Source organism: Mobula hypostoma, chromosome 15, assembly GCF_963921235.1.
Source record: "Mobula hypostoma chromosome 15, sMobHyp1.1, whole genome shotgun sequence".
Classification (NCBI taxonomy): domain Eukaryota; kingdom Metazoa; phylum Chordata; class Chondrichthyes; order Myliobatiformes; family Myliobatidae; genus Mobula; species Mobula hypostoma.
The window spans coordinates 18,117,349-18,142,169 of record NC_086111.1 but is presented as its reverse complement, the minus strand read 5'-3'; the positions used below and the strand labels follow the sequence as shown (position 1 = coordinate 18,142,169).

At 41.2% G+C, this 24,821-nt stretch overlaps 1 protein-coding gene across 1 annotated transcript in view; it reads left to right on the top strand.

The window, feature by feature from the left end:
* Positions 1-24,821, top strand: part of dnah1 (dynein, axonemal, heavy chain 1) — a 393,587-nt gene that overhangs the window by 354,059 nt on the left and 14,707 nt on the right. The window contains exons 69-76 of the mRNA XM_063068377.1: positions 5,085-5,216; positions 7,152-7,322; positions 9,052-9,231; positions 9,562-9,738; positions 11,992-12,162; positions 13,432-13,562; positions 14,839-14,983; positions 20,176-20,382. Of these exons, the coding sequence (XP_062924447.1) occupies positions 5,085-5,216; positions 7,152-7,322; positions 9,052-9,231; positions 9,562-9,738; positions 11,992-12,162; positions 13,432-13,562; positions 14,839-14,983; positions 20,176-20,382 (1,314 nt within the window). The remainder of the gene's footprint in view (positions 1-5,084; positions 5,217-7,151; positions 7,323-9,051; positions 9,232-9,561; positions 9,739-11,991; positions 12,163-13,431; positions 13,563-14,838; positions 14,984-20,175; positions 20,383-24,821) is intronic.

The window sequence follows — 24,821 nt, the reverse complement described above, 5'->3', positions numbered from 1 at the left end:
TGCCAGCTTCCAATTTCTAATACAAGTTATGAGGGTCTATTTCTGGCGTGACTTGTGTTACTTATTACATAGTTTACTATGATAAGGCAGGTATTGCCCATGCAAGCTGGTAGTGTGCAGTGTCATCGTCTTAGCAGATCCTTCAATTCAAGGATGATTCTTTCCACTGATGAATGGGAAGATCCACAAAACCATAAGACATAGGAGCAGAATTAGGCTACTTGGCCCACAGAGTCTGCTCTGCCATTCGATCTTGGCTGATTTATTATCCCTCTCAACTCTATTCTCCTACCTCCTCCCCATAATCTTTGATGCCCGTACTAATCAAGTACCTTTGCTTTAATAATACCCAGTGGCTTGGCCTCCACAGACATCTGTGGCAATGAATTCCGCAGACTCTCTACCCTCTAGTTAAAGAAGTTCCTCTACATCTCTGTTCTAAAGGTTATCCTTGTATTCTGAGGCTGTGCCTTCTGGTCCTAGACTCCTCTATTACAGGAAACATTCTCTCAACATCCACTCTATCTAGGCCTTACAATATTCAATGGGTTTAAATGAGATCCCCTCCCCCACCCCCCATTCTTCTAAACTCCTGTGAGTACAGGCCCAGAGCCATCAAACCCTTCTCGTACATTAATCCTTTAATTCCCAGGATCATTCCCATGAATCTCCTTTGGACCCTCTCCAATGCAAACATCATTTCTTAGATATGGTTCTTACCGCTGTCTGCAAGGAGTTTGTACTTTCTCCTCGTGACCTCCAGGTGCTCGGTTTCCTCCAACAGTCCAAAGACAAAGATATTCTAGTTGGTGGGTTAATTGGTCATCGTAAATTGTGATTAGGCTAGAATTAAATCAGGGGATTGCAGAGCTGCACGGCTTGAAGGGCCAGAAGGGCCTATTCCACACTCAATAAATAAATAAAACAAAGCATCCAAGATGTGACTGAACACATTGATGAAGGTAGAGCAGTAGATGTAGTGTATATGGATTTCAGCAAGGCATTTGATAAGGTTCCCCATGCAAGGTTTTTTGAGAAAGTAAGCAGGCATGGGATCCAAAGGGACATTGCTTTGTGGCTTGCCCACAGAAGGCAAAGAGTGGTTGTAGCTGGGTCATATTCTGCATGAAGGCTGGTGACCAGTGGTGTGCCTCAGGGAATTGTCCTGGGACCCCTACTCTTCATGATTTTTATGAATGACCTGGATGAGGAAGTGGAGGGATGGGTTAGTAAATTTGCTGATGACGCAAAGGTTGGGGATGTTGTGGATAGTGTGGAGGGCTGTCAGAGGTTACAGTGGGACATTGATAGGATGCAAAACTGGGCTGAGAAGTGGCAGATGGAGTTCAACCCAGATAATTGTGGTGGTTCATTTTGGTAGGTCAAATATGATGGCAGAATATAGTATTAATGATAAGACTCTTGGCAGTGTGGAGGATCAGAGGGATCTTGGGGTCTGAGTCCATAGGACACTCAAAGCTGCTGCGCAGGTTGACTCTGTGGTTAAGAAGGCATACGGTGCATTGGCCTTCATCAATCTTGGGACTGAGTTTAAGAGCCGAGAGGTAATGTTACAGCTATATAGGGCCCTGGTCAGACCCCACTTGGAGTACTGTGCTCAGTTCTGATTGCCTCACTACAGGAAGGATGTGGAAACCATAGGAAGGGTGCAGAGGAGATTTACAAGGACGTTGCCTGGATTGGGGACCATGCTTTATGAGAATAGGTTGAGTGAACTTGGCCTTTTCTCCTTGGAGCAACAGAGGATGAGCGGTGACCTGGTAGAGGTGTATAAGATGATGAGAGGCATTGATCGTGTGGATAGTCAGAGGCTTTTTCCCAGGGCTGAGATGGCTAACACGAGAGGGCACAGTTTTAAGGTTTCAGGCCGAGACCCTTCGTCAGGACCTGAAACTCGGCCTGAAATGTCAACTGTACCTCTTCCTAGAGATGCTGCCTGGCCTGCTGCGTTCACCAGCAACTTTGATGTGTGTTGCTTGAATTTCCAGCATGTGCAGAATTTCTGTTGTTTACAGTTTTAAGGTGCTTGGAAGTAGGTACAGAGGAAATGTTGGGGTAAGTTTTTTACTCAGAGAGTGGTGAGTGCATGGAATGGGCTGCCGACGACGGTGGTGGAGGCGAATACGATAGGGTCTTCTAAGAGACTCCAGGATAGGTACGTGGGGCTTAGAAAAATAGAGGGCTATGGGTAACCCTAGGTAATTTCTAAGGTAAGGACCTGTTCGGCACAGCATTGTGGGCCGAAGGACCTGTATTGTGCTGTAGGTTTTCTATGTTTCTATGACTGGAGACCAGGATGTGCTGCACAGACTTAAAACACACACACACACACACACACACACACAGTCTAGTACACACTGAAATACTCTACCAATTGCTCACTATGCACACATTCACATTATTTTACTCACACATCTCAGTTTCCCTGTCTCTGGGTAACTGTATTCCCCTAATTGCCTCCCTTCTCTTGATCTATCCCAACCTCAAGGTTCTAGGTTCAAATTTATTTATCACATGTACAACATACAATGAAATGTGTTGTTTGCATTAACAACCAACACACCTGAGGAAATGCTGAGCTATATTCCGGTGCCAACATATCTTGCCTACAATGCTCAGCAGAACAACACAGAACACAACAAGTAACAAAACAACAACAGCAAAACAAGCCCCTTTCCTCTCTCCCACCCACTGACCCGTACACATACGTAGTCCTCCAACCATGGGATAAGCTGTCTTCGATCTCCAGCCTCCAGCTGTTTCGGACTCAGACTCAGGCTTGCAGACATTGGGCCTTCGACCTCCACGGTGAACTCTCAGAGTTTCACAGATCCCAGACTGTGGTCAATGGGCCTCTATTTCCCCTTGCTCGTAGCCTTCCTAATGAACCATTCCCTCTTCCTCCCTCTCTTGAATTCACACACACTCACTCTGCCCTTGCCACTTTAACCCTCCGGCTTCTGCGGACTACTCTCCTGAAGCATAAAGCCACTCACTGACGACTGTGGCTCACGCTCAGATTGGTCCTCAGTGGCCAATTACTCTCCCACTTACCCACACACAACGCTGCTAAGCTGAACCACATGGACCCAGCACTTTTGGGGAATCCTGTCATTCATCAGCATAAAGAAACCCATTTTTGGCTCCCAGTGATGCTTTGAAGTTTGTTGGTGATTGACTTTGTAAACCTAGTTGTATACATGAGTTGCATTTCCAATGCCATGTGCTGATGGATTTCAGATCAAAGGGAAGTCATATGAGTTATACTTGAATCTTCACTAATTTGCTATAGATGTGGTATCTTTGGCAGTTAAAGTTTCTGGGCCTTCACAAGACCAGGAGGAGATCCCAAAACTATGGCCAGTAGAATGAGAAGGATAAGGGGGAAGGGCTCTGCGCAAGATGACTCGTACTCATCTGGCTGTCCAATGTTAGACTGACAAAGAAATGATGCCTGCTTTTCTAAGGACATCACAGACATCTGCTAAATACTACAACCACACCCTAGAGCTACCCAGCAAGGTCAAAATTGCCTTACCTGTGGCAATGAGTAACAGCTCTGCTCTCTTTGTATTACTCCAGCTATTGTTGACCAAGAGACTTCCCTCCTAATTACAGCTCACCACTGCATAAAGAAGATTACAGAGACTTCACAGGTTGAGCTTAGTTCATCAATTAGTCTGGGGTTCGCTATTAAAGATTGGTGTCCAAAGGTCAGTTGAAGGTTTGGAAGTCAAAGCCTAATGACCAAAACCTGGAGACCCAGAGGCCTGTCCTGGAGTTTGGAGGACTGCTGTGCGTAGGGGTGGGAGGGAGCAGAGGGGCTTGTTTTGTTGTTTTGTTGCTTGTTGTGTTCTGCGTTGTTCTGCCTAGCATTGTGGAAATGCTGTGTTGGCGTCAGGATGTGTGACGACACTTGTGACACTTTCCCAGCAAACAACACAATTCACTTTATGTTTCAGTATACATGTGAAAAATAAATATGAATCTGAATCCTCCTTAGATGGACAACAAAAGAGAAAAGTAGTAGGATTCCCAATATGTTAAGGACTGTATGCATTTCATTTTGAGGACTCTACAACAGAGGCCTGAGATGCTTATGACCCAAATGGATATCAGTTCCTCAGTGTTGAGCTTGTCAATGACCAGGGTCTGAAGATAAACTTAGTTAAACCCTAAACTCAGCCATAAGATCTTAGCAATGCAATAGTTTGCTTGTTGTTTCTACTCTTTTGCAGGCATCCCATAAAGATAAAAGATGGGTGGTTGGAATACAAGATATCTGGTTCATACCTAATTCCTAACACCCACCCAAAGTCCTTCTCAAACAGAGGAACGTGGATAAAGTTAGACCTATGCTCAGACTTTGAACATCACATTCAAAGGTTTCCAATGCCAGAACCATTTGCTGCTACACTGCTTCAGTGAATGAATGGAAACACAGACTGTCTGAATGATGATGCATCACATACACTTTTACCTCTTCCTTTCCCACCATCTGGGGACCCAAATATTTTTTTCCAGGTGAATCACTGGGTCACTTGCACTTCTTCCAATCTGATGTCCTATATTCAGTGTTCACAATGCAGCCTGCTGTACACTAGATAAACGAAATGCGGATTGAGTGACTGCTTTGCACAGTACTTGCTTCAGTCTGGAAAATGACCCCAAGTTTCCCATTACCTGCCACTTTAATTTCTTTATTCCAATTCCACTCTGACCTAGAGTAATACACACCAAATGCTGAAGAAACATCAGGGTCTCGGCCTGAAACATTGACTGTTTGGTCCTCTCTATAGATGCTGCCTGACCCACTGGACATGTCTTCCTGCTCTGCCATTCACAAGATATTTCTCTAAAGTTTTGGATAAGGTTTGATCATAAACAATAAGACAACAAAACACATTAGTCATGGTGGCAGTGGTTTCATTATTTTAATTTTTTTCTAAATCACAGGAATATATTTATGATTACCATAATAATTATATCTAGTAATACAATCACATATGAATATTGCTAGGTGATTTCTATCAATAGTGTTGACATAACTTTTTTATTTGTAGGGGCCAAGGGCAGAAGCCATGATGCACAATTCTATGGAGCGTGGAAAATGGGTGTTCTTTCAAAACTGTCATCTGGCTCCCAGCTGGATGCCTTCTCTGGAGAGACTTATTGAAACAGTGGATCCTGACAAGGTGATCTTTTTCTTTTATTTTCATATGGAGTGAGATATATAGTTAATGCTATCAGTCTTCCCTTTAATGATTTTGATAATATCGTCTTACAAATAGGACTAAGGATCCTGAGTTAAATGCATATAGAGATAGTGGATAAAGTGGAAAAAGCTGAAGACGTGAAATGTTGCCTTCTTTGTAAACTCCGATGACAAAGGACAGACACCAAATTAAAGTTCTCGTGTTTGTGTTCAGTTCAGTTCTGTCTCCGGAATGAACCATGTGGAACTTTGCACACCATTTCCTCAGAGGATGAAATGAGTTTGGTTTACTCTTTGGGTGTCAGCAGACAATTTTATAAGGATGACATTTCCCTTGTGAACATTTAACTCCCTATATTTTTTAATAAGTACTTTTACATTTAATAAATAATTTTATTTATGCTAAACAGAAAACATATTCTACATACAGAAACAAATTTAAGTTGCTTTGAAAATAGTACTTGCATCCATGGTGACGAAGTATTTGAGAGGCTGATGACGAAACATATCAACTTCTGCCTCAGAAGCAACTAGGATCCACTCCAATTGATTACCGGCACAACAGGTCCACAGCAGATGCCATCTCATTGGCTCTTCATTCACCCTGGAACATCTGGACAGCAAAGATGAATACATCAGGATGCTCTTTATCAACTACAGCTTGGCATTCTATACCATTGTCTCCTCAAAACTAATCAACAAGCTCCAAGACACTGGCCTCAATACCTCCCTCTGCAATTGGATCCTTGATTCCCTACCGCAGACCCCAGTCAGTTCAGATTGGCAACAACATCCCCTCCACAATCTCTATAAGTACAGGTGCACCATAAGACTGTGAGTTTAGCCCCCTGATCTACTCACTTTACACTCATGATTGTGTGGCTAAGCACAGTTCCAGTAGTTGCAATGCCATGTCAGAGTTTACTGATGAGTTCACTGTCATAGGTCAAATCAAAAGTGGTGATTAATTAGCATATAGGAGGGAGATTGAAAATCTGGCTGAGTGGTCCCATAATAATAACATCTTAATGTCAGCAAGACCAAGGAACTGATTTTTGACTTCAGGAGAAGGAAACCAGAGGTCCATGAGTCAGTCCTCATTGGAGGACCAGAGGATTGGCAACTTTAAATTCCTCGGTGATATTATTTCAGAGGACCTGTCCTAGGCCCAGCACATGTGTGCAAATTCAAGGACAGCACAGGCACGCCTCTACTTCCTTAGGAGTCTGCAAAGAAAGGCATGACATCAATCTAAAACTTTGACAAACTTGTATAGATGTGTGGAGAGTTTATTGCCTGGCTGCATCACGCTTGGTATGACCTTGAACGGAAAATACTACAAAAAGCAATGGATACGGCCCAGTCCATCATGAGTAAAGTCCTCCCCACCACTGAGCACATTTACATGAAATGTTGTCGCAGGAAGGCAGCATCCATCATCAAGGACCCCCAGCAGCCAGGTCACACTCTTATCTCACTGCTGCCGTCAGGAAAAAGCTACAGGAGCCTCAGGACTCACATTACTAGGTTCAAAAACAGTTATGACCCCTCAACTGTCAGGCTCTTGAACCAGAGGAGATAACGTCACTTGTCCCAGCATTGAAATGTTCCCTACAGACTCACTTTCAAGGACTCTTCATCTTATGTTTTTGATACTTATTGTTTATTGATTTAATATTATTTCTTTATTTTTGTATTTGCATTATTTGTTGTCTTTTGTACACCATTTGAATACCCAAGTTGGTGCAGTCTTTCATTGATTTTATTATGGATTTATTGAGTATGCCTGCAAGAAAATGAATCTCAAGGTTATATATGGTGACATATATGTACTTCGTTAATAAATTTACTTTGAACCTTTGAAATACGATTCTTTTGATTGCCTCGCATATGATTGATGTTCTTTCATATCTAGGTTCATCGTGATTTCAGGATTTGGTTGACTAGTTTGCCAAGCAATACATTTCCAGTTTCAATTCTTCAAAATAGCTCCAAAATGACTATTGAACCACCACGAGGCATAAAAGCAAATCTCATGAAAACATACACAAGTTTTTCTGATGACTTCCTAAACTCTTGCTTTAAGGTAATTCTACAACTGAAATTTTGACAATGGAATGTGTGATTTGAAAATGCAGGATGCTTACCATATTGGGCTCTGTCATCTGGTCGGTGATTAGGAAAGTCTAAGTATAGGAATGTAAGGCATAGAGGGAGGCTATTTAATCCATTGTGACTTGCCAGCTCTCTGTTAGAACAATCTAAATTTCATTACACCTCTGCATTACAATCCGTAGCTCTTACTTGTCCTTTAAATTTTATTTACTCTTCACTCAGAAGATGTAATCATTTCTACCATAATTACCCATTAAGCCAAATTTAGCAAAATATAATAACATTTAATTAAGTGTAGTTAAAATAACAAATATTTAACAAAATACAAGAAGAAATTTCTCCTGACCTCTCTCTTCAATTATAGTTTTAAATTTCTGGCCTGTTGTCAAATTAGAGGATTTAAACATTTTCTAATTTATCCTCTATTGTTTTAAAACCTTCCTCTAAGTAGTTTTGTCTACCAGAGAAAAATTAGTCCCAGACTAAAAGTCAGCTTGCAAGTCAGTTGACTCTCCCTATCTATCTCAATATAAATTAAAGTAGCAGGCAGGTAACTGCATTCTCATATCTCCTCTGATCAAGTTTGATTCAAATTAAGAACAGGAGTAAACCACACAAACCTGCCTCACCATTTGATAAAATAATGGCAGATCTGGTTCTTCAGCTCCACATTCCCACTTACCTGGTGTGACCTTACACACCTTGCTTATCATGGTGCCATCTAGCTCTGCCTGAAAAATTATCCATGACTTCCACAGCCTTTTGAGGAACTGAATTCCACAGACTTAACACTGCAAGAAAAAAAAATCACCTTATCCCTGCCTTTAATGGGTGATGCATTATTTTTAAATGGTTGCCTCTAACTCTTAATTATCCACCTGAGCAAACATACCCTCCAATTCACCATTGATGCCCCAGTGGATACAAGCAAAGGCTTGTGCATCCTTTCTCATAAGACAATTTATCCATTTCAAGTATGCATCTCTAAGTCTAAGTTAAGTTTACTGCTTCCTTTTTATACTGAAGCATAATCTTCCTACTTTTGTATTCAATTCCACAAACAACAACATTCTATTAGCTTTTCAAATTGCTTTCAATTAATTAATGTACAAGCCTTTTGTAAGTTGCGCGGTGGGACACTGAAATCCCTTGGCAAGTCAGAGCTCTGCATCTCAAATTATTTCAATGAGTTTATTTGCCAGCCAAAATGGACAATTCACATTTCTCTTTAGTACATTCTACTTGCCAGATAACTGTACCATTTATAGCCTCATTACATCCTCTTACAACTTGCCTTATTACCGCTTGCCTTTGTGTTATCAGCAAAGTTGTAACCATACCTCAGTGCCCTTGTCCAAGTTATTCATGTAAATTGTAAAAATTCAAGGCATCACTACTAATCCATGTAATGCATCACTTAATCCATCCTGTCAACCAAAAAAGACCCATTAACATTTACTCTGTGTCCCATTAACCACATAATCTTTTAACCATGTCAATATGACTTCTCCTACAACATAAGATTTCGTTTTGAAATAGCCTTTCAATGTGACATCTTATTAAATGCTTTCTTGAAATTTATTACTATACCATCTGCTAGTTCCCTTTATCCACAGCATATTTTTCTACTTTGAATCCTCTTGTATTGCAATAAAATATCAACTCATGTTTGAGTTTAAAACTTTTTCTCTCAATTTCAGGTTTCAGATTTTAAGTCCCTCCTGTTTTCTTTGTGTCTGTTCCATGGAATAATTATTGAACGCAGGAAGTTTGGACCCCTTGGATTCAATATTCCATATGAGTTTACAGATGGGGACCTACGGATCTGTATCAGTCAACTGAAAATGTTCCTGGAAGAGTATACAGAATTACCCTTCAAGGTATGAGCTAGACTATTATAATTGCAAATACAAAGGATATTCTCATCATTAAAGAGACAGAGACTCAAAACTGTAAGATGGAAGAATATGCAACAGTATATACCTTGCAATTTTAGAACTGATCTGCTGATGGTATTTGAGTATTTGAGATCTTTACTAATCAGCAATTGTCCTCCCTTGTTCCCAGTGCATTTAACATAGAGACACTCCTAGCACCAACTGATATTGATTGGTCTTCAAATGCTTCTCCTGAAAGTGAATCCATAAGCCATTGTATTTGACATTTTTATCCAAAATATTCCAATTCAATTATTTGTTTCCACTTCACAGGTACTGAAATATACAGCTGGGGAGATTAATTATGGAGGTCGTGTGACAGATGACTGGGACAGACGATGTATAATGAATATTTTGGAGGATTTTTATACCGCAGATGTTCTAGAAGAAGATCATGTTTATTCAGAGTCTGGGATCTACGTGCAGATTAATAGTGAAACTGATCTTCAAGCAAGTGCAGATTTTTTTAATCTACTACTTTTTTCATTCTTTAATTAATTATAGAAACATAGAGTTGATGTCTCTTCAACAATGATTGTGTCTAACACCACCATCTCCTCTGGCAATGAGTTGTAGATGCTATCCACTCCCTATGAAAAAAAAAAGTTGCAATCCCCTCATATCTCCTGGAAAACTCCTTCTCTCACCTTAAAACTATGCCCCCTCATTTTCAATGTCCCAAATATTGGGAAAAGATTCTGACTATCCTATCTAAAACTCTTACAGTTTTACATATCTCTGTATAGTCACTCCTCGGTCTCTCTTGATCCAGGAAAACACACCTAGCCTAATCAATCATTCCCTATAGTTAAAATCTTCCAACCTAGACACATCTTGGTGAATCTCCTCCTCTGCACTCTCTTCATCTTTCCTATAGTGTGGCAATCAGTACTCCAAACAGTACTTCCAAGTGTGGTCTGAAGTGTGCTTTTATGAAATTGCAATGTAATTCCCAACATTTTCACCACCCTATCTACTACTTTGCCACTTTTACTTGAAGCACAAGATCCCTCTGTTCATCAACATTTTCTTACACCCTGGTTTATCCCTGCTGTCCGTCTTAAGCAGTAGCTATCCTCTAGCAGTGCCTATCCTCTAGAGCTATCCTCACTATTAACAAAGATACAAGCATTTTCATTTGGGAGCTTCCTTCTTTGCATCCCAAAGGGTAACTTTATGAAGTGTTGACAACCATGTTGGAGAATTGTTGATGCCTGCTCATCTTCCAAAAGACAATTGTTTCTCTAACTTCATAATGTCACTGATTATTAAAAGAAACAAGAAAACGGCACTGAGGCTGATGAGTAAGAAGCAAACTGAAAAGATTTCAGAGTAAGGACTAAGTATCTCTTTAGAATAAATCAGCTTCCTTTCATGTTCTCTATGTTTTACACCCCTTGCAAGCAAGGTAATGGTAATATGCCTTAAATACTAAATAGCGCTCTACCAGGTAAGCAGTAGTTGCGGAACACTTAAGAATTAAATTTGATTAAAAATAACCTAGTTCAAGATAGAGCCTTTATGCCCTGTGCAATGGATTACTGTGATGCTCAGGGATAGACAGCAAAAGCTATTGTCACATTTCTTCAATCTACTTACAGTAGCTTTGTAGATTGTGTGGCGTAATGGGGTTTCTCAATGTAAAGGATGAGCAAGGTAACCATAGAATGAACAATTAGTTTAAAGTTAGTTGTGGCAGTCCCCTAGTATTTATATTTACAAGACTAACTTTGTGAGCAATCTCAGATAATCAAGTACAGGTCGAAACTCTCTAGTCTATGGCACTCTTGGGACTTGACTGATGCCAGACCACAGAATGTCAGACTTGAGATTTGCCCCCAACCACCTTCCTCTGAGTATGGCAGCAGTTCTTTTTATGCTTAGACAATCTCTGTATCGTGTAAGGATTCTGAGAACTGTCCATAACACTAAGTACCCTGTAGGCTGAAATCACAGTTAATTCTAGGTTAGTTTCTGATCTTAGTTAGAATTAGTGTAATTTGCTCTTATGTCTTGTGATCTTACCGTATATAATTAGTGGAGATCTGTACTACAGACTCAAAACATGTGGGATCACAGAAACTGCCAGACCAAAGAATGTTGGACTAGAGAGTTTTAACCTGTATATCCAGCATTAATCTGTTAAAAGCAACTTTTAAAGAACTGAATAAACAAATAGATTGATTAACTGTATCATAGAAAATCTTGTACAATTTTCAACATAGTAGAAAAGGATTACATAATTAAATATTAAAGCCAGCATTGATTAAATAATCTGATACAGTAGTTAAAACATGAGCTTAGGGTTTAATGAATGTAGTATGAACTGGCAAAGGGTTGCAAGTGATATCCTTTGGGGTGGCAATTTCTCCTCAATCTAATATAGTTGTGGGTAAAACCCTGCTTCTAATATACCTTTATTTTGAAGTCAGTTTCTGGATAATTTTGACCATGGGGAAAGTATTATCAGAAATTGCAACATAAAATTTGGCAACCAATAATAAAGAATGATTTTTTAAAGAATGTTTGAGCTAAAGTATACTAATAATGAATTTGTAATAGTGTAGATTTTGAAACTGTAGTCTATGAGAAGTTTGTGTTGCGTTTATCAATGTGTGTGTTTATGCAGACCTATGTTACATAAATGTGAAACATAAATATGCAATGGAGATTTCTTAACCTGCTTCTAATTCAATTCCACAGGGCTACCTGGAATATATTAAGGGTCTTCCAATTAACGACACCCCAGAAATATTTGGACTACATGACAATGCAAATATCACATTTGCCCAGAATGAAACTTTTGCCTTATTAAATTGCCTCATCCTACTTCAACCTAAAACATCAGCCGCTGGGGGAAAGGGTGTTGAAGAGGTTTGTTTCAACAAAATCTTTATTACTCACCCACAAGATTTTGGAACAGGACTCTTATAAAGTCCATGTCTGATGTCTAAAATCTGGCACAAATGGGAAAAACACCATGTTGGATTTTAGATTTTCATGGATTTTGAAAAATGCAAAAATGAGATTTGGGAAAACAAAGGACTGTACTACCAAATATTGTCCCTGTTACCAACATCCAAAGTAAGAGCAAATGTTTTAGGGTGGGTCTAATTAGGTTGTTTTAAGAATGCAGGAACTTGGCCAGTGCACAAATGTAAACTGGAGCAACACATCAAAATCTGAAAGAACTCAATGAGACAGATTGTATGTTTTTAACTTGTGATCCCAGAGCGCAACAAAAGCCACCCCTTCATTGGAGGTATCTGCAATTCCCTTAAAAACCCATATTGTATCCTCCTTTAAAGCTAGTTATTTCTTGGAATTCTGCTTTCTCTATACCAATTAAACCACTGCCATAATTCTCTAACCTCCACTGTCAGCAAGATATTTTAAATATCTTGCTCCGAATACTTAGGGGTCGTTATTAGCAGAAATGAGAAATTTATAGTTTTTGGAGGAAAAAGCCAGTGACTCCAGAAGGCGTTGAACCAATGAACATAAAATACTCCGCAGATGCTGGGGTCAAAGCAACATGCACAACACGCTGGAGGAACTCAGCAGGTCAGGCAGCATCTGTGGAAACAAACAGTCAATGTTTCAGGTCCTGACGAAGGGTCTCGACCTGAAACGTTGACTGTTCATTTCCACGGATGCTGCCCGACCTGCTGGGTTCCTCCAAGGTGTTGTGCATGTGGCGTCAAACCAATGCTGTAAATTTACATTAAAAAATGTAAAAGGTTCCAGAGCATGAATGATTCCTGGTTTTTCTCACTGCCCTGCGCTCTGATCTTTTCAGACCCAGATGTGAGCCTGAGTAGTATTCCAGTCTATACTAATGATTGCTGCTGTATGCTCCCGGCCCATAGTCATTGCAGGCAACTAGATCCAGCTATTTCCCCTGATGATTCAACGGTTGACTTTGTCCTTGTCTCACAGAGATCTCAATAGTTTCTGGAGATTTTCAGACTATCTTAGAGATTTGCCAATCCTTGTGTAAACCCATGCAGCTGATATTCAGGGATTGTTCTCCAAGTGATCAACTAAAACTGGAGCACCTCGTAGGTTGAGAAAATTGTGAAGTATTGAAATTGTCCAAGTCCTTAATTTAAAAATGCAACTAATATCCATTTTGTTTTTTAGATAGTAGAGGAAATGTGTGGAGATATCCTGGAGAAAATTCCTAGCCTGATCGACATTAAGGCAGTGATGGAGAAGTTTCCAGTACGGTATGAGGAATCCATGAACACAGTCTTGATTCAAGAAGTGATTAGGTACATGTTCGTTCTGTCATCTAGTGTTTAAAGTCAGAACTACACCATCAAATTCACCCTGAAGCTATCATTCTCCCAATCCTTCACTTTACAGGATTTGTGGACAAACGCTAAGAATTCACCATATTACACTGGCTTGCTCATGTTATCAAGAAGACTGACACAGCTTGGCACCTCAGGCTGAAAATACACTGTGTGTGTGTGTGTGTGTGTGTGTGTGTGTGTGTGTCTGATCTCAGAATGTGCACAAACTCCTGTGCTGTGCTGAGAGAAGATTCTTTAAAATGAATCCTCAGTCCTCTTCTTTGGTATTGATGTAAAAGGTCTTGAGAAACTGAGCTCGCCTGAATTTCATACTGCCCTGTAGACCTTCCTAAAGGAAAAGCAACAACCCCAAGTAGATAATCAGTATTTCTGTAGACAAGGTTTATTCTGTCCCTAGTGATGTTGGTATGTTTGCCAGAAGCACCTGCATTGGGAGATTCAGACAAGAAATATGCCAGCTTTACAGGTAGGTGTGAGCAGCATGCATGAGCAACTACCAGGAAATTCTGCAGCAATGTGCTTAACTCATGTGCTGCAGAATATCAGGCAGCTTGTGTAGAAAGAGAAACGGGTCCGGTGCTGTTCATCAGAACTGAGAAAGAGACAAAATGAATTAGTTTTATGGGGCAGAAAAGGTGAGGAAATGACGGGTAGAACCAGATCAAGTATGTTCCTCAAGTTTTTGTTGACCCACAACATAAAGTTTAGCAGTATACTGACAACCCACATAAAAATTGCTGGTGAACTCAGCAGGCCAGGCAGCATCTATAGGAACATCGACTGTACCTCTTCCTATAGATACTGCCTGGCCTGCTGTGTTCACCAGCAATTTTTATGTGTGTTGCTTGAAATTCCAGCATCTGCAGATTTCCTCGTGTTTGCAGTATACTGACACTCAGTTTGGAGTGAGTTGGTAAATTAAAGTGGGCAACCAGAACTCCTGTGTATCTGCCCAATGATCATCCAATCTGCATTTGGTTTCTCCAATATAAAGAAAGCTACGCTGCCAATGCTGGATGTAGTTCACTAGATTGGAAGAATTGAAAGTGAATTAGTTTGGATCCCTGAATGATGGGAAGGGAAGAAGTGCAAGGATAGATGCTGTATGTGTATTTGGTTCACTTACAACTTCAAGCAACAACCTTATTTCAACTTGTCTTGTGGATTTATAGCTAACATAATCATGCAGGAATAGATTAAATAATTTATTTTTCATTTGATTGTTTTGTAGGTACAATCGTCTATTGGAGACTATTCTGCAAAGTCTTAATGACCAGGTGAAAGCACTAAAGGGTTTAGTTGTGATGTCCTTGCAATTGGAACTGATGTCAGATAGTTTGTATAACAATTCTGTCCCAGAACTCTGGAATGCCAAGGTAACACTTACACCATTTTATTATTGGAATTAATATAATGAGTTAAGATTAATACTTAATTCGGATGGCTAGATAATGAGTGTGAAAAATAGATATGCTTTTTCTAGGGTGATGGTGTTCCCAGGGGCCTAGCACTAACGTCAGCAAGACAAAGGAGCTGGCTGTTGACTTAAAGAAGTGTGCAAGTGAACAAATCCTGCCCTCATCAACAGAGTTACTGTGGAGATGGTTGACAGCTTCATCTTCCTTGGCATTCACATCACCTACATCTTCACCTGGTCCCTCCACATAGATGTGGTGATCAAGAAAGTACATCAGCATATTTACTTTCCTAGGCATCTGAGAAGACTTGTTATGTCCAGAGAGATTCTCTGTAACTTCTACGATGCACTGTAGAAAGTGTCCTATTGGGTTGCATCTCTGCCTGGGATAGCAGCTACTCTCATCTGGGCTGACAGAACCTGAAGGGAAAGGCAAACCAGCCCAGTCCATCACAGGCCCATCACTTCCTTCTGTCCACCCCATCTTCACAGTGGGTTGCTTCAGGAAGGCTAATATGATTATGGCTGAGACATTCCCACACCCACACTCAGGATATTAGGTCTAAACAGCATTATCTCAAGAGTAAGGAGAAATTCAGTTTTGACTGAGATGAAAAAAAAATTCTTCATTCATTGCAGTTCTCTATCCCAAAGATAGTAGATGCTCAGTTATTGAGTATGTTCAAAGCTGAGATCAGTTAAACGTGCCTGTAAAGGACTCGTGCTATATAAAAATTGGGTGTAATAGAGGATCGGAGATCATTCAACATCTTATTACTTCCCAGAACAGCTACAATGTGCCACTCCTGCTCCTATTTCTTATATTTAAAGCTCAAGCTTTTGAGACCAGTCCATGAAACATGTACGTTGAAACACAGTGAAATGCGTAAACAACCAACATAACCTCAGGATATTCTGGTGCCAACCCGCAAGTGTCAACATGTATTCTGGCACCAACGTAGCATGCCTACAATGCTCAGCTGAACAACACAGAACACAACAAGCAACAAAACAACTACTGCAAAACAAGCCGCCCTCCTCCAACCACAGAATAGGCAGTCTCCAGGCTTCAGCAGACTCAGGATTCACAAGCATTGGGTCTCACTTCCCCAGTGGACTTGCAGTGAACCCGAGGCTCTGGTCATCGAACCTCGACTTCCAGACTTCCGAATGACCTTGGGATTAGACCTTTGGCATCGATCTCAGGACTCGTCATTGATGCTGAATGAAGACCCCAAACACTAGGCCTCGAATGCCGGCCTCACTGACACTGTCCTTGAAATAACACTGTCTTTGGTGGCTGGAGACCGATCTATCAACACCTAAGCTCTACACAAAATACTCTGCAGATGCTGGGGTCAAAGCAACACTCACAACACGCTGGAGGAACTCAGCAGGTCGGGCAGCATCCGTGGAAATGATCAGACAACATAACGTTATGTTGACTGATCGTTTCCACGGATGCTGCCCGACCTGCTGAGTTCCTCCAGCGTGTTGTGAACACCTAAGCTCTGTAATTTGTTCACTAAATCTTTACATGTTTCTCTTCTCTTCTCTGTTCTTTGGTCACCTTTCATTGTATCTCTTCATGTACTGTAACTTACTGTCAGACTCTGAGAACTTTCCTGATATTTTGCTACACTGAAGGCGCAAGGTAAATACATGTTAATATACTGCAGTGAACTCCATTGCTAGAATCCTTCCTCTTCAAACATCATGCTTATGATATGAGCACGTGATCTGGCCTGACACTTGGGTAATACCAAGGGAGTGCAACATACTATATCAGAAATGCTTCTTTTTCTAGGAGGAGATATTTCACAGGAGTCCCACCTTTTCTTTCAGGTATAAGCATAAGCAAAAATCCCATGACACTAGAACATGACATAAGAAAGAGAAGATGTAGGCCATTTGGCCTATTGTACCTGGTATCCAATAAGGTTATGGCTGATCTTTCACCTCAGTTCCACAGCCTTAACATCTAAAATGTTATCAAATCATTGAATACACTGAACAACTAAGCCTCCACAGCACTGCTGGGTAGTGAATTTGCAGAAATGGTGACAGAATATGTGTCAACACTTGTGAGCTGCCCCCCCCCGCACACCCTTGGGTGTGTTGGTTGTTAATCTCATTAACATTTCACTATGGGTTTGATGTACATGTGATAAATAACCTTGAATCTTGATGTCGATCTTGATCTTGATCTTGATCCCTCTGGGTGAAGAAATTTGTTTTTATCTCCGTCTAGAATGGCCAACCGTTTATTTTACACATTGACCCGTGGTTCTACACATCTCCATCACGAGAAAGATAGATCTACTCTATTCAACCCCAGAAATGATTTGTATGTGTTAATTAGATCACCTTTCATTCTTCTAAATTCAGGAGAATACGGTATAAATTTGCTGGAGGAACTCAGCAGATCGAACACAACTGTGAGGGGAAAGGAAATGCCGATGTTTGGGGTCAAAACCCTGTTGATTCCAGCATCAGCAATCTCAGGTCTCACCATTTTACTGCTCCACTGTGAAGTCTCAAGGTGGGCCAACACTGAAGAAGTTTTTCTCCCAGTCCTAATCAGTGACAATTCCTTCCTGCTGAGTTCCTTCTGCAGTCTCTTGCACCTCCAGAATACAGGAACAGTTTGTTTAATTTCTCATCAAAAAACATGTGTGCCAATCCAGGAACCAATCTCATGAACCTTACTTCTCTCCCTCCAGCAAAACCATATTTTCCCTTGGGTACAAAGAGCAGACCTGCACACGATATTCCATGCGTGATCTCACTGGCATCCTGTGTAACTGAGACAAGATAGTTCTACTTTCATACTCAAATTCACTTGCAGTAAAGAACAATGTTCTGTTTGCCTTTCCATTTACTCTCTGCATCTGCAGTTCAGCTTTCAGGAATCATATACAGGAACACCAGCTCCATTTAATCCATTTTTTAAAATACTCTAATCTTTCTAATTTTTACTACAACTTCCATATTTCTGCATCGATAAGGTGAATAGGCAGAGTCTTTTCACTGGGATAGTGAAGTCAAAATTAGAAAGCATAGGTTTAAAGTGAGATGGGCAAGATTTAAAATGGGCTTCAGGTGGAATTTTCACACTAGAGGGTGGTGGGTACATGCAATGAGCTGCCAGAGGAAGTGGTAGAGGCTGGTACAATTGTAGCATTCCAAAGGATATTAGGATAGGTATGTGAATGATAAAGCTTTGGAGGGATATGGGTCAAACTGAGGCAAATTTGACGATTTCAGTTAGGCACCCTGACCGGCATGAACAAGTTCATCTGGAAGGACTGCTTCTCTACGAGTTTATTCCCTATATTTGCCCATTCTGCCAAATCCTTGACCACTCATTTAACCTGGCCATCTTTCCAAGTGCCTCACAGTATCCACCTCACAGCCCAAATTGGCGCCAAGTTATTTAATAAAGGAGGAAGGCAGCAGAAGGGAAATTATAGACTAGTTAGCTGGACCTCAGTGGTTGAGAAGGTGTTACAGTTATTTGTTAAGGATGAGGTGGTGGAGTACTTGGTGACACAGGACAAGATAGTACAAAGTCAGCATGGTTTCCTTCATGGAAAATCCTGCCTGACGAACTTGTTGGAATTCTTTGAGGAGAGTACAAGTAGGATAGATAGTAGGATACAAGTAGGAAAGGGGATGTAGTGGATGTTGTATATTTGGACTATCAAAAGGCTTTTGACAAGGTGCCACACATGAAGCTGCTTGCCAAGTTAAGAGCCCGTGGTATTGCAGGAAAGCTACTAACATGGTTAGAGCATTGGCTGATTGGAAGGACGCAGAGAGTGGGAATAAAAGGACCCTTTTCTGGTTGGCTACCAGTGACTAGTGGTGTTCCGCAGGGATCGGTGTTGGGACTTCTTTTTATCCTGTATATAAATGATCTAGATGATGGAATAGATGGCTTTGTTGCCAAGTTTGCAGATGATACAAAGATTGGTGGAGGGGCGGGTAGTATTGAGGAAACAGGCAGGATGCAGAAGGACTTAAGACAGATTAGGAGCATGGGCAAGAAAGTGGCAAATGAAATACAATGTTGGAAAATGCATGGTCATGCACTTTGGTAGTAAAAGTAAATGTGTGGACTATTTTATAAACGAGGAGAAAATCCAAAAGTCTGAGATGCAAAGGAATTTGGGAGATAACCTGCAAGTCAAGTTGGTGACGAGGAAGGTAAATGCCATGTTAGCATTCATTTCAAGAGGTCTAGAATACAGGAGCAAGGATGTGATGCTGAGGCTTTATAAGGCACTGGTGAGGCCTCACCTTGAGTATTGTAAACAGTTTTGGGCTCCGCATCTTAGAAAAGATGTACTGGCATTGGAGAGGGTCCAGAAGAGGTTCACAAGGATGACTCCAGGAACGAAAGGGTTATCACACGAGAGACGTTTGATGGCTCTGGGTCCATACTCGCTGGAATTCAGAAGGATGAGGGGGGGATCTCATTGAAACCTTTCGAATGTTGAAAGGCCTAGACAGAGTAGATGTGGAAAGGACGTTTTCCGTGGTGGGAGAGTCTAGGACAGGAGGGCACAGCCTCAGGATAGAGGGGCATTCTTTCAAAACAGAGATGCGGAGAAATTTCTTTAGCCAAAGGGTAGTGAATTTGTGGGATTTGTTGCCACGTACAGCTGTGGAGGCCAGGTCATTGGGCGTATTTAAGGCAGAGATTGATAGGTTCTTGATTGGACATGGCATCAAAGGTTATGGGGAGAAGGCCGGTAACTGGGGTTGAGGAGGAGAAAAAAAAAGGATCAGCCATGATTGAATGGCGGAGCAAACTCAATGGGCCATGTCTTATGGTCTTATGTATTGCCACTAGTCGATAAAGAGCAAAGAACTTTACACCCTCGCCTCAACCCGTCCACTAATGCTTCAACTGCATTTATCAATAAGCCAATTATCTGTAAAAGGCTAGTTTATTATTTCACGTATGCTGTGGAAATGATATGTGCAAATTTAACTGTCACATTCTTTCCATGTTGATATATTTGAAAATTTTTTAGTTGGCTGTTGTGTGCTTTGTGATTTCTAGAAGAAATGAATAGTGCTATATAAATATAAATTCTTTCATTGCTGTAATGTGTACTGTACCCATGTGTCTATATTTTCTAGGCATACCCTTCACTTAAACCCTTAGCTTCCTGGGTTGAAGATCTTCTTCAGAGAATTGACTTCCTGCAGCAATGGATCACCAATGGGATTCCAGCTGCCTTCTGGATCAGCGGATTTTTCTTCCCCCAGGCATTTCTAACGGGAACCCTTCAGAATTTTGCAAGACAATCGGTTATCTCTATTGACATAATATCATTTGCTTTCACGGTAAGAGATTGGGTGAGGCATTGAAGTGAACAGTGAATTAATTATTCTTCTTCACAATGTAGTTTGAGTTCAGCTTCAGTAGAAGGTTTTTCTTGATAGCTGTGTGAATGTGTCCTCAATAGGGGGTACTCTAGAAAGATTCGACAAAAGATTTGAATTGAGAACATTGAACATATAACAATATGGCATAGTAAGGCCCTTCAGCGCACAATGTTATGCTATATTTTAACCTACTCCTTGATCAATCTAACCCTTCCCCCCTACACACCCCATAGCCATCCATTTTTTCTTTCATCCATGTGTCTAAGAGTCTCTTAAAAGTCCCCAATGTATCAGCCTTTACCACCACCCCCAGCAGTGCATTCCAGGCACTTACAACTCTTTCTGTAGCATCCTACCTCGGGCATTTCCTTTAACCTTTTCTTCACTTGCCTTAAAAGGATGTTCTCTGGTGTTGGCCATTGCTGCCCTGGGAAAAAGGCACTGGCTGTCCACTCTGTCAATGCCTCTTATAATCTTACACAACTCTATCAATATGCCTCTCATCCTCCTTCGCTCTAAAAAAAAGCCCTAGCTTTTCTTCAATCTTCCATATAAGACATGTTTTCTAATCCAAGCAGCATCTTGGTAAATCTTCTCTGCACCCTATCTAATGCTTCCACATATAATGAAGTGACCAGAACTGAACATAGCTCTAAGTGTGATCAAACACTCTGAGAAGCCCTAACTCCACATTTAACCATACTGGGCAGTGTAGACAGAAATTTGCTTTGACCTGAATACCGGAACCAGCATTAGAGTCTTTGATGGACAAAGTTATAACCATATAACATATAACAATTACAGCACGGAAATAGGCCATCTCGGCCCTTCTAGTCCATGCTGAACTCTTACCCTCACCTAGTCCCGCCAACCTACACTCAGCCCATAACCCTCCATTCTCTTCCTGTCCATATATCTATCCAATTTAACTTTAAACAACAACATCGAACCTGCCTCAACCACTTCTGCTGGAAGCTCGTTCCATACAGCTACCACTCTCTGAGTAAAGAAGTTCCCCCTCATGTTACCCCTAAATTTTTGCCCTTTAACTCTCAACTCATGTCCTCTTGTTTGAATCTCCCTCATTCTCAATGGAAAAAGCCTATCCACATCAACTATCAATCCCCTTCATAATTTTAAACACCTCTATCAGGTCCCCCCTCAACCGTCTATGCTCCAAAGAATAAAGACCTCACTTGTTCAACCTTTCTCTGTAACTTAGGAGATGAAACCCAGGCAACACTTTAGTAAATCTCCTCTGTACTCTTTCAATTTTATTGACATCTTTCCTATAGTTCAGTGACCAGAACTGTACACAATACTCCAAATTTGGCCTTACCAATGCCTTATACAATTTCAACATTACATTCCCAACTCCTATACTCAATGCTCTGATTAATAAAGGCCAGCGTACCAAAAGCTTTCCTCACCACCCTATCCACATGAGATTCCACCTTCAGGGAATTATGCACCATTATCCCTAGATCTCTCTGTTCTACAGCATTCTTCAATGCCCTACCATTTACCATGTATGTCCTATTTTGATTAGCCCTACCAAAATGTAGCACCTCACATTTTTCAGCATTAAACTCCATCTGCCATCTTTCAGCCCACTCTCCTAACTGGCCTAAATCTCTCCAAGCTTTGAAAACCTACTTCATTATCCACAACGCCACCTATCTTAGTATCATCTGCATACTTACTAATCCAATTTACCACCCCATCATCCAGATCATTAATATATTTGACAAACAACATTGGGCCTAGTACAAATCCCTGAGGCACACCACTACACACCGTCCTCCAATCTGACACACAGTTATCCACCACTACTCTGGCGTCTCCCATCCAGCCACTGCTGAATCCATTTCATAAATTCTGTGAGCTTAAAACTTTAATTGGCCTCAGCGCCTGACAGTAGTGTTTTCATCTATGCAAAACAGCAATCGATGAGGTTAGCTTTATTTGTCACATGTACATGGAAGCATAAAATGAAATGCATTGTTTGCATCAAAGCAAATCAGGATTGTGATGGGCACACTTCTGACACTAACACAGCATGCCCACAAACTTATTAACCCTATCCCATACGTCTTTGAAGATGGGAGGTCAACGTACAAGCTAATTACAGACAGTGGCGGGAATTGCACCCTCATCTTACAGATGGCACTGTAATAGTGCTACACTACCATCCCACCCTAAATAGACTGCTGTTTCATGGGCTATCCTGTGAGCACCTTGGTTAGACTACATGTAAAAATGATTGAGCAAAGTAGAGTCTAGACTGGATTTGGTAGGTTTAAATTGTTGATGGCATTGTTTTGTCTGTGCAGTCATAATTTGAACACAGTTCTATTGGGCATCAGGCTAAAACTAAGACCCTACATCAACACACCAGAGTAGACCATTTACTCCAAACTCTCCTACAGTTATATCACAGCATACAGTGAGTGTGAAACAAAAACAGAAGATGCTGCAAATACTTAGCAGGTCAGGCTACATCTGTGGGAAGTTACCGTTTCAGTTCAAAGACCAATTGTCAGAACTGGGAAAGAGACAAAAGATAGTTTGAAGTGTGCATATTTTAATGCTAGGAGCATTATGGGTAAGGGTGGTGAACTTAGAGCATGGATCCGTACATGGAACAACAATATTGTAGCCATTACTGAAACTTGGTCCAGAGTGGGACAGGAATGGTTGATTAATGTACCAGGTTTTCAAAGTTTTAGAAAATATAGATGAGGTAAAAGTGGGGGAGGGTGGTGGGATACTAATCAGGAACAATATCACACGGGAGACATAATGGACGGGTCATACACTGAGTCCATTTGGGTAGAACTCAGGAACAGCATGGATGCAATCACACTGACGGGATTGTTCTACAGAATCCTTAATAGCCACCAGGACATTGAGAAACAGATATGTAACCAGATTAAGGAAATGTGTGAAAATAGTAGGGTTGTTGTCATGAGGGATTTAAACTTCCCTAGTATATCTGGGACCTAGACATTAAAATACTACAGCTCAGTACAGGCCCTTCAGCCCTCGATGTTGTGCCAACCCATATATTCCTTAAAAAAAGTACTAAACCCACACTACCCCATAACCCTCTATATTTCTTTCATCCATGTGCCTGTCTAAGAGGCTCTTAAATACCCTTAATGTTTTAGCCTCCACCACCATCTCTGGCAAGTCATTCCAGGCACCCACAATCCTCTGTGTAAGAAAAATTACCCCTGATGTCTCCCCTAAACTTCCCTCTCTTAACTTTGTACACACGCCCTCGGGTGTTTGCTATTCGTGCCCTGGGAAACAGGTACTGGCTATCCACCCTATCTATGCCTCTCATAATCTTGTAGACCTCCATCAAGCCCCTTCTCATCCTTCTACGCTCCAAAGAGAAAAGTCCCACCTCTGCTAACCTTGCCTCATAAGACTTGTTTTCCAATCCAGGCAACATCCTGGTAAATCTCCTCTGCACCCTCCCCACAGCTTCCACATCCTTCCTATAATGAGGTGACCAGAACTGAACACAATACTCTAAATGTGGTCTCACCAGAGATTTGTAGAGTTGCAACACGACCTCTCTACTCTTGAACTCAATCCCCCTATTAATGAAGCCTAACATCCCATAGGTCTTCTTAACTATCCTATCAACCTGTGCAGCGATCTTGAGGGATGTGTGGATTTGAACCCCAAGGTCCTTCTGGTCATCCACACTCTTAAGTAACCGACCATTAAGCTCAGCCTTCTGGTTTGTCCTTTCAAAATGCATCATCTCACACTTATCCGGATTGAACTCCATCTGCCACTTTTCTGCCAAACTCTGCATCCTGTCTATATCCTCTTGTAACCTTCGACAACCTACAACTCCATCCACAACTCCTCCAATCTTTGTGTCATCCACAAACTTACTCACCCATCCTTCCACCTCTTCATCCAGGTCATTTATAAAAATCACAAAGAGCAGGGGTCCCAGGACAGATCCTTGCGGCACTCCACTAGTCACCAACCTCCAGGCAGAATACTTTCCTTCCACTATTACCCTCTGCTTTCTTCCTGTAGGCCAATTTTTTATCCAAGCAGCCAAGGTTCCACTGATCCCATGCCTCATGACTTTCTGGATGAGTCTCTCGTGGGGGACCTTGTCAAATGCCTTGCTAAAATCCATATAGACCACATCTACCGCCCTACCCTCATCAATTTCTTTTGTTACCTCTTCAAAAAACTCAATTAGGCTCGTGAGGCACGACCTTCCCATCACAAAGCCATTTTGACTATCCTTGAGTAGACTGTACTTCTCCAAATGCTTGTAGATCCTGTCCTTATGAATCCTCTCCGATAGTTTGCAGACCACCGACATAAGACTATAGTTCCCAGGATTCTCCCTATTACCT